We start from the raw sequence: 13,703 nt of genomic DNA, 5'->3' as shown, positions 1-13,703 counted from the left end.
GGCAAATTTGTAAAAAAATCTATTTAAAAAAAATACTTTATTAAACAAAAAGGTACATACACCTGCTGGTATCATCAACACTCCTCCTACAATTACTAATATCACACAGCATAATCCATTAAAAATAAATCACAATCCTACCCTAGTTACCGTAAGGGTGGTTGTTTAGATTTATTTGAAAAAGGAGTGCAAGATGATTTGGACAAACTTGCTAAACAAAATAGACAACTAAATAAAGCAGACTCTAAATAAAAAAAACAGTATGATGCAATGAAACAATTGAGAGAAGGTACCTCTATTGTGATTAAATCGGCAGATAAGGGAGGAGGGGTAGTGATCCTAGATAAGGAAAGCTACATTGCCGAATACTTTAGACTGCTGAACGATATAGAAACATATTCAAGATTGCCGAACAATCCAACGGAAGATTACCTGTATGAGTTAGAGAATCTTTTGACACGGGGACTTAGAAAAACAATTTCTTAGTAAAGAAGAATTTGAATACATATAAATAAATAAAAAACGACATTACCCATTTTTTTATTATTTATCCAAATTACACAAAGATCCCATACATCCCCCAGGTAGACCTATAATTTCTGGCGTTCACTCTATCACTTCCAACCGCTCCGTTTACATTGATTTTTTTCTACAGAAGCTGGTCAAAAAAATTAAATCTTATTTACAAGACCCTACGCACATTTTGAATCTACTTAATGGCATTGTTTGGACGGACCAATATTATTTAGTAACTTGCGACGTCACTTCTTTATACACGGTGATTAAGCACACACAAGGTTGGTTGTTTAGCAGCCAAATATTTCTTAGATTTTGAAGGTATCTACACTGTGGCACATATTGATTTTCTTATCATATTAATTATATTTACACTCACACAACTTTCTTTTAGTTTCATGAAGAAATATTTTTACCGATCAAGGGCACGGCGATTGGCGCCAGGTTTGCACCGAGTTATGCCAATCTCCTTATGGAGATGTGGGAGGACCAAACCATATGGTCCCAACATGAATTCGGTGCAAACCTGGTGCTCTGGACCAGATATGTGGATGACATGTTTTTTATTTGGCATGGGGATCACGACACTTTACTATTGTTTCTTGATTACATTAAATCACAATTCTTACAATTTTAAATTCACTTATAATTTTAGCACCACCAATTTGGAGTTTCTTCATCTGCTTATATACATAGAGAATGGTCGTATCTGCACCAAAACTACAAACCGGTAAGTTGCCTTAATTATTTTGAGGCTGACAGCAACCACCATAAACAATGGCTTGAGAATATTCCTCAAGGGGAACTTATTAACACCTTCAGTGCTGGTGGGATCTAATAGGAGATATATGTGTGGTTCAAACGTTTTGTGGTCCTGACTGCACTTTAAGAGATACCATTATTGGGGTTATTTAAAAATATATATATTTATATATCACACCACATTTCCGAAAGGACAAAAAAACTTTATTTCAACAGGATTTGTTGTCTTTGATTAATCTGGTGCTGTTTTTGCACCGGTATTGCAGCCATGGTACTTTAGTACATTTCACTCCCTCCAGGCGAAACGTGACATCCTGAATCCCTGGTGGCTGTCCAGTTTGGACCCACCCGCGGAAGCACATTATTAAAAGTCTCCCAGCTACAAAACCAGGCCTAAAAAACAGCACCAGATTTATCAAAGAAAAAATATCCTATAGGGTACAAGGGGAGATTTGGCGTTAGAGTATATGGGGCTGTTTTTTTGCCCTGGTTTTTCAGGAGACTGACACATAGGCCCCGGCGTGTATTAAATGCACACACGGCACTTTAAAACCCACCTTCTGAGCGCTGCTGTACATGTTAGGCTTTGTCCCCGCTGGCGCTGAGGACCGGGTGTCCTTTAAATTTTCGCAAGCGCTCGCAGGGGTGGGGGGGTAACTTTTGCACTGCCACTGGTCTTTAAGTTCCGTGTATAAATGGAGGGTTTGTGTGCCGGAGCTTTGGACTTACACTTTGCCAAGACACAGTACTACAGGCAGAGGGGCTTTGCCTGCCTATGTGAAGCTCACAGAGCCTTACATCAGAGAAGATATAACAGTATTGCCCAGTGTTCATCCAAAGTGGGATCCATGGATACATGCCCAGCGTGGGGACCAAATGAAGCGATTCCTTTCATGTGACAATGACCATATGACACATCTACATTTGCTAAAAGATGATGCACGATTGGTATCCATTTAGGAGGAAGTTTCGTTAGGCCTTTTGCTTGGACCTCCGGTAGACAACAAGATTTTCCCTCTTGTGCTGGAGGGTTTACTTTCGTGCATCAGCTGTGGACTTTAGTTGTCCTCTGTGTGTGTGTATGTAATACAATCACACACAGCATCTCACAGCTCACCGGATAGCACTGCTCCATGCCGACATTCCCACCACTTGTGATGTCTCTGCCGCTCGTGCGCTCACCGCTTTGTCCGGGGGAAAGACTGAGCGCTTTTTATAATCCCGTCCAGGTTGTGGCTGGTCCCGGTACCCTTGGCCACGATGTTTGTGCCCCCGGCGTTCCCTCCCATGCTGGAGCATACTGCCAGGGCCCACTCAGCAGCCGAGAGTCCAGACACGGAGCCCTGTGGGAGAGACAGGTTGAGCTGCATGCACTGACACGGTTACAGACACCACATCGGTCTCCGGGTAGCTGCAGAACGGGTTGTTTGGAAACGATTGCTGAATTCATATTTTATTTAGTGTCGTTATTTACTGGAATGTGAGCATATTGTTTAACCCCTCCAAAAAAAACTAAGTGCTTCTCTCCAAACTACGGCCTATTAAAGATCCAATCCGTGGGCGGCCAACTCCAGCTCTCAAGAGCTACCAACAGGTCAGGTTTTCAGGATATCCCTACTTCCACACAACTGGCTCAATCAGTGGCTCGGTCATAGACTGGGCCACCTGTGCTAAAGCTGGGACTGATTGAGCCACCTGTGCTGAAGCAGGGTCTGATTGAGCCACCTGTGCTGAAGCAGGGTCTGATTGAGCCACCTGTGCTGAAGCAGGGTCTGATTGAGCCACCTGTGCTAATGCATGGATATCCTGAAATCCTGACCTGTTGGTGGCTCTCGAGGCTGCTAATCCTTCCTGCTGTGTGACAGTAGCGGGCGGTCTTGCTCCGATTGTGAGCTGCTTTGTCCGCGGGACGAGATGTTCCAGGCAAGTCCACGCTGGTAACCGTTATAAAACCTTACGCCCGTACAAACCGCCGATCCCACACAGAAAGACATATACATGTGTAGTATGGAAGTAGAATCCTATACACATGAAACGATACTGATATATTTATGCAGCCGGGGGTCCCTGGAGCTGCGTTAATTTCAGCTCTGTGACGCCCCTGTACTTACCGGAGAAGGTGCCTCTGGTTACTTCCTGGTATTTAAATACCCCGCGTCACGTCATCCTAATAATGCAGGATAATTAAATGCCATTTTGTTTCCCCTGAAGGAGATTCTACCGACGGCATCTTCCCCGATAAGTATCTCGGGAGCCAGGGGGGCCCTAGGGCTGAAATGAAGCAGCGTGTAGCTCTGGAGATCCCCTGCTCCCCATCTATCAAAGGGGGAGGCGGAAACCCCCCTGGAACAACTGCTCCCTTAGAGTGGACAGATGGGAGTGGACCGTGCCTCTGTTTGTATCTCCTTTCCTGCTGGTGGGGCCATTCATGAAGGTTATCCAGGCATGGCTGGGGCAATATGAAGGTTACCTTTGGCACTTGGCAGGCGCAGAAGACTTTCCCAGAATCCTGTTGGCTGAGAAGCATCACTGAGGAACCTGGAGACTTATCACACACCTGGTTGACCACTTTCATCAAGATCTAGGAGAGGGACGAGAGGGCAAGTTTGCTTTGCAGCAGTGAATAAGTTATGTCCCCCCCTCCCAGTGGATCCTATGAGGTACATGGATCACACACGGTCGTCAGGTCCTGTCCTGAGAGATCCTACGAGGGACAGGGATCACACACGATCGTCAGGGCCAGTCGCGAGATTTTACGGGTTTGTCATATGCCAGGCAATTGGATTGGGGCAACAAACAGACCGTTTACCCCATGTAACCGTATGAAGGATAGTCCGTTGCTGACGAGTACAGGGATAAAAGTAACTACACTTGCGAACTCATCCTCAGCAGGGTGATGTCACCCTCATTTTCAACACTATCACCCTCCTACTAACACCAGTTATTCCCTAAACATAAATAATCTCATACTCTTCATATAGTGCGGATCGCATTCTTACACACATCAGTGTCCTCCACAGGCTTCAACAAAATCACCCTCCTACAAAAATCAAAAGTGCTAAGATTTGGGACAGTTCTTTTCTACATTACAGCTGAAGGAGAGACCTGTGAGGTCTGAAAACCTTCTATTAGAAGGACTCAGAACCTGAAACAGAAGTACCCTTCTTCAGGACAAATCCAACTACTAGAGCTCTATATATGACTAAATGCAGTCTCCCGAGTGTGATGACAGGACACTACATTGGCCGGATTCCCTGAAGAGCAATGTTATAAATGGCGACGCCTACGTGAGAGAAGGAGGACACAACGTGCATCTTCTCACACCAGCGCAGGATGGGACCCACACTGTCCCTTGCATAAGCCAATGTCCTCCTGCCCGTGCCCGATTCAGGCCCTAGAAAAAAAAGAACTCACCGAGAGGGACTCAACTGGGACAGTATCTACAATGAGCGGCTGATGTGAATGCTTCTCCAGGAGGCTCTGGGCTTTCTCTGCTGCCTGGAGGGAGAAGAGAGACATGGGTCGCTGATCCAGCACGCAGCCAAAGAGCTGTCCCTCTGCTCTGCAACAACCATACTGATGCTGTGCAGGGAAACCTACATTTTAATTACGGAAAAGTGTCGTGGGGAACGAAATGTAATTAGTGCTTAACCCCTTCTCTGCCCGAGAGGCCAGCAATGTATTTCAAAGCAGCACAAGAGGCGCCTAAGAGGGGATATGATAACTATATACAAATATATTCGGGGACAGTACAAGGAGCTTTCAAAATAATTATTCATCCCACGGGCAGTACTAAGGACTCGGGGCCATCCCTTAAGGTTGGAGGAAAGGAGATTTCACCAGCAACAAAGGAAAGGGTTCTTTACAGTAAGGGCAGTTAAAATGTGGGATTCATTACCCATGGAGACTGTGATGGCAGATACAATAGATATGTTATAAAAAAAGTTGAACATCTTTTTAGAAAGGAAAGCTATACAGGGATACATCAAATAAGTAAACATGGGGAGGCCGCTGACTCAGGGAGTAATTTGATCGCCAATTCTTGGAGTCAGGAAGGAATTTATTTTACCCCTTATGAGATATCATTGGATGATATGACACTGGGGTTTTCTGTTTGCCTTCCTCTGGATCAATATACTGTAAGTACGGATATAGGATAAAGTATCTGTTGTGTAAATTTAGCATAGGTTGATGTAACATTGCTGTCCCACTGTCAGTAAAGGGTTAAAGTGTTTTAGACGGCTTCTTTTAATTGTGTTCTTTAACGTGTGGGTACCTTTAAAGGTATATCAGATTAATAATGCAAAGGCTACCAGTGTGTAGGGAAAGGAGAGCAGGGGTGCGCCTCCTGGCTGCAGGGGTGCGCCTCCTGGCTGCAGGGGTGCGCCTCCTGGCTGCAGCGCTACACGCAGTAAAATCGGGGCGCGGCACGGCCACGGACCCTCCTGCTTCCGCTCATATCACGGCAGCTATTAAAGCAGCTAAATGCTGTTCTCCACACGTTTAAAGAAGAAGGCCATAAAAATGTATGTTACAGATGTTATGCATAAATCTGGTGTTAGTATCGTTATTCATTTATAGAGCATAAAGGAGTATTTTAGAATAGATTTACCCAGAATCCCTGGGTGCAGTGGAAGTGCTGTTTGCTAAGGGATAATGGGTGAAGCAGAGCTGCAGACCCGCCCGAGACGTGCACATGCATGACATGTGGGAGTGTCCTGGAACCAGTTGCATGTTTCCCTGTTCTCAGGCAGCCATTGCTCCTCAGTGTTATTGCAACATTGTTGCTCCCCCTGTGGCTTCCTAGCCTGTTGCCTTGGCAACCTCCCTCTGCTCAAACCTGAGTTGGTTTAGCTTCTCCCCCTGCTATCCTGTTTATTGGTATGCCCCATTGCTTGTTCCTGCTGGACAGGAAAGTGTGCTTTCTTTTACCACCAGCTGCAATAGTGAGTACGTGCATCTTCCACTGTTCCCCTAGAAATAGGGTGACCAGACGTCCCGTTTTTTTCTGGGCTGTCCCGGTTGCCGGTCCGTCCCGGAAATGTCCCGGGTTTTGCCCCTGGTCCCGTGCGCGAGTCAGCGGCAGTGCGCAGGGGGCGGAGGCGGCGGGAGGAGGATGCGGCAGCCGCGAGTATTTTTTTTTTCAATAGTAGGATGCCGGGGGGCGGGGCTTTAGAGTAGAAGCAGGGGATTGGTTGGAGGTCAGAGGATGCTGGGGGCGGGGCTTTGTACCGGGGGCGGATGCAGTGAGTTGAGCTGCTTCTCAGTGTGTGTGTCCGTGTGTGTGTGTGTGTGTGTGTGTGTGTGTGTGTGTGTGTGTGTGTGTGTGTGTGTGTGTGTGTGTGTGTGTGTGTGTGTGTGTGTGTGTGTGTGTGTGTGTGTGTGTGTGTGTGTGTCAGTGTGTGTATTCACCAGAAGGAAGGCTCCCAGCAAACAGCTGGCAACTGAAACTGCCGGCAGAGTGAAAAAAAAGCCTCACTGCTGCTGGCTCTGCACTGTGGCGCTGCACTCACCGGTAAGCCCCATGACGCCTGCCAACATACATTACATAACAGGATTTGCACATGATGTCATTATTCAAGTTTTTTCTTGATTGTTTTGGTAATTGGCTCATGATGGAGCCTCACTTCCTGGGGTGTGTCTGCCCCCCTCCCAGTGTGTGTCTGCCCCCCTCCCAGTGTGTGTCTGCCCCCCTCCCAGTGTGTGTCTGCCCCCCTCCCAGTGTGTGTATTTGACTGCGTGTCACTGCCCCCTCCCAGTCTGTGTTTGTGTGTGTTTGTGACTGCCCCCCTCCCACTGTGTGTGTGTGCGTGCCCTCTCCCAGTGTGTGTATGTGTGTGACTGCCCCCCTCCCAGTCTGTGTGTGTCTGCCCCCTCCCACTGTGTGTGTGTGTGTGTGTGTGTGACTGCCCCGCTCCCATTCTGTGTGCGTGTGTGATTGCCCCCTCCCAGTGTCTGTGTGTATCAGTGGCAGTGTGTGAAACAGTGTGTATACAGACACCAACCCACCCACCCACTCACGAGTCAGTCAGAACGTGTCAGCCACCCACTGCACTGCACTCTTCTACAAGCACAAGCGCACTGCACTCTTCTACAAGCACAAGCGCACTGCACTCTTCTACAAGCACAAGCGCACTGCACTCTTCTACAAGCACAAGCGCACTGCACTCTTCTACAAGCACAAGCGCACTGCACGCTTCTACTAGCACGAGAGCATTGCACGCGTCTACTAGCACAAGCGAACTGCACGCTTCTACTAGCGCAAGCGCACTGCACTCTTCTACTAGCACGAGAGCATTGCACGCGTCTACTAGCACAAGCGAACTGCACGCTTCTACTAGCGCAAGCGCGCTGCACTCTTCTACTAGCGCAAGCGCACTGCACGCTTCTACTAGCGCAAGCGCACTGCACTCTTCTACTAGCGCAAGCGCACTGCACGCTTCTACTAGCACACGCGCACTGCACGCTTCTACTAGCACACGCGCACTGCACGCTTCTACTAGCGCAAGCGCACTGCACGCTTCTACTAGCGCAAGCGCACTGCACGCTTCTACTAGCGCAAGCGCACTGCACGCTTCTACAAGCACATGCGCACTGCATGCTTTTACTAGCACAAGCGCACTGCGCGCTTCTACTAGCACAAGCGCACTGCGCGCTTCTACTAGCACAAGCGCACTGCGCGCTTCTACTAGCACAAGCGCACTGCGCGCTTCTACTAGCACAAGCGCACTGCGCGCTTCTACTAGCACAAGCGCACTGCGCGCTTCTACTAGCACAAGCGCACTGCACGCTTCTACAAGCACACGCGCACTGCACGCTTCTACAAGCACACGCGCACTGCACGCTTCTAGAAGCACACGCGCACTGCACGCTTCTAGAAGCACACGCGCACTGCACGCTTCTACAAGCGCACGCGCACTGCACGCTTCTACAAGCGCACGCGCACTGCACGCTTCTACTAGCGCAAGCGCACTGCACGCTTCTACTAGCGCAAGCGCACTGCACGCTTCTACTAGCGCAAGCGCACTGCACGCTTCTACTAGCGCAAGCGCACTGCACGCTTCTACTAGCGCATGCGCACTGCACGCTTCTACTAGCGCAAGCGCACTGCACGCTTCTACTAGCGCAAGCGCACTGCACGCTTCTACAAGCACATGCGCACTGCACGCTTTTACTAGCACAAGCGCACTGCGCGCTTCTACTAGCACAAGCGCACTGCACGCTTCTACTAGCACAAGCGCACTGCACGCTTCTACAAGCACACGCGCACTGCACGCTTCTACAAGCACACGCGCACTGCACGCTTCTACAAGCACACGCGCACTGCACGCTTCTACAAGCACACGCGCACTGCACGCTTCTACAAGCACACGCGCACTGCACGCTTCTACAAGCACACGCGCACTGCACGCTTCTACAAGCTCACGCGCACTGCACGCTTCTACTAGCAAAAGCGCACTGCACGCTTCTACAAGCACACGCGCACTGCACGCTTCTACTAGCACACGCGCACTGCACGCTTCTACTAGCACACGCGCACTGCACGCTTCTACTAGCACACGCGCACTGCACGCTTCTACTAGCACACGCGCACTGCACGCTTCTACTAGCACACGCGCACTGCACGCTTCTACAAGCACACGCGCACTGCACGCTTCTACTAGCACACGCGCACTGCACGCTTCTACTAGCACACGCGCACTGCACGCTTCTACAAGCACAAGCACACTGCACGCTTCTACTAGCACAAGCACACTGCACGCTTCTACAAGCACACGTGCACTGCACGCTTCTACAAGCACACGCGCACTTTACGCTTCTACTAGCACAAGTGCACTGCACGCTTCTACAAGCACACGCGCACTTTACGCTTCTACTAGCACAAGCGCACTGCACGCTTCTACTAGCACAAGCGCACTGCACGCTTCTAGAAGCACACGCGCACTGCACGCTTCTACAAGCACACGCGCACTGCACGCTTCTACTAGCACAAGCGCACTGCACGCTTCTACTAGCACAAGCGCACTGCACGCTTCTACAAGCACAAGCACACTGCACGCTTCTACTAGCACAAGCACACTGCACGCTTCTACAAGCACACGTGCACTGCACGCTTCTACAAGCACACGCGCACTTTACGCTTCTACTAGCACAAGTGCACTGCACGCTTCTACAAGCACACGCGCACTTTACGCTTCTACTAGCACAAGCGCACTGCACGCTTCTACTAGCACAAGCGCACTGCACGCTTCTAGAAGCACACGCGCACTGCACGCTTCTACAAGCACACGCGCACTGCACGCTTCTACTAGCACAAGCGCACTGCACGCTTCTACTAGCACAAGCGCACTGCACGCTTCTACAAGCACAAGCACACTGCACGCTTCTACTAGCACAAGCACACTGCACGCTTCTACAAGCACACGTGCACTGCACGCTTCTACAAGCACACGCGCACTTTACGCTTCTACTAGCACAAGTGCACTGCACGCTTCTACAAGCACACGCGCACTTTACGCTTCTACTAGCACAAGCGCACTGCACGCTTCTACTAGCACAAGCGCACTGCACGCTTCTACAAGCACACGCGCACTGCACGCTTCTACAAGCACACACGCACTGCACGCTTCTGAAAGCACACGCGCACTGCACGCTTCTACAAGCACACGCGCGCTGCACGCTTCTACAAGCACACGCGCACTGCAGGCTTCTACAAGCACACGCGCACTGCACGCTTCTACAAGCACAAGCACACTGCACGCTTCTACTAGCACACGCGCACTGCACGCTTCTAAAAGCACACGCGCACTGCACGCTTCTACAAGCACACGCGCACTGCACGCTTCTAAAAGCACACGCGCACTGCACGCTTTTACAAGCACACGCGCACTGCACGCTTCTAAAAGCACACGTGCACTGCACGCTTTACTAGCACACACGCACTGCACGCTTCTGAAAGCACACGCGCACTGCACGCTTCTACAAGCACACGCGCGCTGCACGCTTCTACAAGCACACGCGCACTGCAGGCTTCTACAAGCACACGCGCACTGCACGCTTCTACAAGCACACGCGCACTGCACGCTTCTACAAGCACACGCGCACTGCACGCTTCTACAAGCACACGCGCACTGCACGCTTCTACAAGCACACGCGCACTGCACGCTTCTACAAGCACAAGCGCACTGCGCGCTTCTACAAGCACAAGCGCACGGCACGCTTCTACTAGCACAAGCGCACTGCACGCTTCTACAAGCACACGCGCACTGCACGCTTCTACTAGCACATGCGCACTGCACGCTTCTACTAGCACTGTGTGGCTGACTCAATACCCCGAGTGTCGCTCACCTGTCTGCTCTCCAGCTTGCGCATGGCTGTGTTAGCGGATTTCTGCAAAGCCTTAAGGATGACCTGCAGTTCCTTCCTCTGCCACTGAGGCATGGCGGCGCTGTCCACGCTCTGGGGAAAAAACAGAGAGAAAACATCCCCATAACACATTATTTCCTGCAGCTCGTACAGTGGTGCCGAGTATCACAGTTTCTCAGCAGGTCTCCCTCAGTTTATAAATTGTGATCTCACGGACATGAATGGAGTCCCACTCACTGCAGCCTGGCGTTTCCCTTTACAGTGTCCCACATAGTGGGGTCCCCGGAAGTGCGCCCCTGTCCCCTGTTCTCCCTACACGTTCTCTCTGACTGTTTACCCTCAGTTAGTTTGCGCAGAGAGCCACGCTTTTGTCCACATTAACGCCCGGCCTCCGTTAGTTTGCGCAGAGAGCCACACATTTGTCCATATTAACACCCGGCCTCCGTTAGTTTGCGCAGAGAGCCACACATTTGTCCATATTAACACCCGGCCTCCGTTAGTTTGCGCAGAGAGCCACACATTTGTCCATATTAACGCGCGGCCTCCGTTAGAGCTGCTTCTGCAGAACGCACAGGACACGCAATCCCTGAGAAAGCATAGCAGCGGAGACTGACCGTACCCAGAATCCTGTGCGTGCAGCGTCCCACACGGTGTAATACTAGGTAGCAGCCGCAAGCTTTAAAAGACTTGTAGAGTGTAAGTTCTTCGGGGCAGGCGCCGCTTGACCTTCTGTAGCGGTGTAAACGTGGTCAAACTCCCTATGCTGTGTTATGGTGTTTCATACCGTGCTAATGATGGCGGTGCAAGGTATACAATGGCGCCATGCAGCACTATTCCATAATACGCCGTCTGGCATAGCACCACTTAGTAAACATGGGCATTTATTTGGAATACATCCCTTGTTGGCTTAGCAATAGCCATGTAGCAAAGCTCCGTGTCATCCGTGCCGCTGCCACGCGTGGTCACGTGACCCCGGCACCGAAGGATTAATGCTACAGGTCCCCCCGCCCCCCGCAGTGCCATCGCGGCAGACTTTCGCTTGTTCCTCCGCGGGCGCCAGGGACAGTACATCTTGCTACATTTGTACATTCATGTGCTGACCAGTCTAGCAGTGAAGGGGTTAAAGGGTGCGCACAGGTTATCCGGGCAGGTGTCTGAATATTTACACACGCGTTGTTTTTATATCTTTATTTTTTCAGCTTTGGAAAATCCCCAGAGAGTAATCGGCTTTGAAGTGTGTTTTTTTTATATATAGCAACGAGCGTCTGGTTCTTGCATGTAGTGATTCTGGATCTACCACAAGCACACGTCACCCCCAGGTTACTCACATCTGTCAGGACTCCCACATGCTTGGACAGACGAAAGGCTTCGCTCAGGGTGCGGGGTCTCGTCTTCAAGCGTTCGCTCGTGGACTCCACCTCCCTGGACAGGGTCTCTCCGGCCTCTCGTGCCTGGGAAGATACGAATAGCGTTGACCATCAATGTGCTGTACCTGCTAGGCCTTCCAAAGTAACAGACACAAATCTCTCTCTCTCATCGTTGGACAAAGATGGAACTCAACCGGATTCCAAGAGAGATTAAAAGACCCAGATGACGACCAAAATGTAAGAAATGAGAAAATGTGATGGAGCAATATGGACAAGGGAGGCTGCAAACGCAGTACAGCAGGGCCCCGCTTCTCGGCGCTTCGCTTTTTGGCGATACGGCGGCACCGAGAATGGGGGCCGCCATCTTTGATTTTCGGTTGCGCATGCGCAGAACGGGCGGTTGCATGCACAGAACTGAAAATCGCCGGATCCGCTTTCCGCCGATTTTCACTATACGGCAGGCCCCTGGAACGGAACCGCCATATACCTGGGGCCCTACAGTACCTGGAGGATCATTAGCGCCCGGTCCCAAAGGGAGCCATCCATCCACCAGATCCAACACTGCCCACAATTTTCAATTTAGCCCAGTATCTGAAGAGGAGATTACACAAGCGCTCCTCAAACTAAAACTAAGCAGCCAATGTGGACCTGACTTACTACAATCTAGGTTCCTACGACTTGGTGCCCCAGCCATTGCCAAACCAATTGCGTCCATAGTCAACTCTATCCTGTCTGCAGGCCATATCCCTAAGACCTGGAAAACTGCCAGAGTTGTCCCAATCTTCAAAAGTGGGGACAAAAACACTGTCTCAAACTACAGACCAATCTCCCTTCTCCCAATCCTATCCAAAGTCATGGAAAAATGTGTCCACTCCCAATTAAGCGATTTCTACACCAAGACAAATTTCCCTAGCCAATTCCTGTCTGGGTTTCGTCCCAAACACTCCACCGTAACTACCCTGCTAAAAGTTTGCAATGAAATCCAGTGTGGAATGGAACGGGGACAACTCGCTGGTGCAGTATTCCTAAATTTTGCAAAGGCTTTTGACACAGTTGATCATGTTATCCTGCTTAACAAACTCCAGAGCTCTGGAATAGGGAAACATGCTTTAAACTGGTTTCAGTCCTACCTATCAGGAAGATCCCAACATGTGTCCATCTCAGGCTCTAACTCCAACCCCCTGGATATCACCTGTGGTGTCCCGCAAGGCTCTGTTCTGGGGCCCCTACTCTTCTCAGTGTTCATTAATGATCTTCCAACAGCCTGTAAGGAAGCCTCAATACACATATATGCAGATGACACAATCCTATATGCACACAGCCATAGCCTCTCCGACCTTCAACACATACTTCAGTCTGACTTTTTGAGACTCGAAAACTGGATTTCCCAAAACAAACTGTTTTTAAACATTGACAAGACTGTAACAATGGTATTTGGGACCAAGACTAAATTTGTAAAGCTTCCAGTGACTGAGCTCCTGATTAGAACCAACACTAACACCACCCTAACACCTGTCACTAGTTTTAAGTACCTGGGCTTATGGTTTGACTCCCACTTAACATTCGGGATGCACATTGATACCCTGACAACCAAGACCTATGCCAAACTAGGGGTACTTTACAGGAACAAATCCTCCCTAAGTCTCCTGGTCAGAAAGCGTATTGCACAGCAGATGCTAATGCCAATTATTG

General features: G+C 49.9%; 1 protein-coding gene across 2 annotated transcripts in view; it reads right to left on the bottom strand.

Moving 5' to 3' along the window:
- Window positions 1-29: 29 nt before the first annotated feature.
- AARS2 (alanyl-tRNA synthetase 2, mitochondrial) overlaps window positions 30-13,703 on the bottom strand; it is a 55,440-nt gene continuing 41,766 nt past the window's right edge. For both annotated transcript variants that reach the window (XM_075598799.1, XM_075598800.1), the window contains 5 exons: window positions 11,973-12,095; window positions 10,627-10,737; window positions 4,693-4,776; window positions 3,749-3,859; window positions 30-2,621 (listed from right to left, as the gene is read on the bottom strand). In XM_075598799.1, the coding sequence (XP_075454914.1) occupies window positions 2,457-2,621; window positions 3,749-3,859; window positions 4,693-4,776; window positions 10,627-10,737; window positions 11,973-12,095 (594 nt within the window). In that variant the 3' untranslated portion in view covers window positions 30-2,456. The remainder of the gene's footprint in view (window positions 2,622-3,748; window positions 3,860-4,692; window positions 4,777-10,626; window positions 10,738-11,972; window positions 12,096-13,703) is intronic.

Source organism: Ascaphus truei, chromosome 4 (genome assembly GCF_040206685.1).
Source record: "Ascaphus truei isolate aAscTru1 chromosome 4, aAscTru1.hap1, whole genome shotgun sequence".
NCBI lineage: Eukaryota > Metazoa > Chordata > Amphibia > Anura > Ascaphidae > Ascaphus > Ascaphus truei.
The sequence above is the reverse complement of the archived record's forward strand: the minus strand, read 5'-3'. Positions and strand labels throughout refer to the sequence as shown.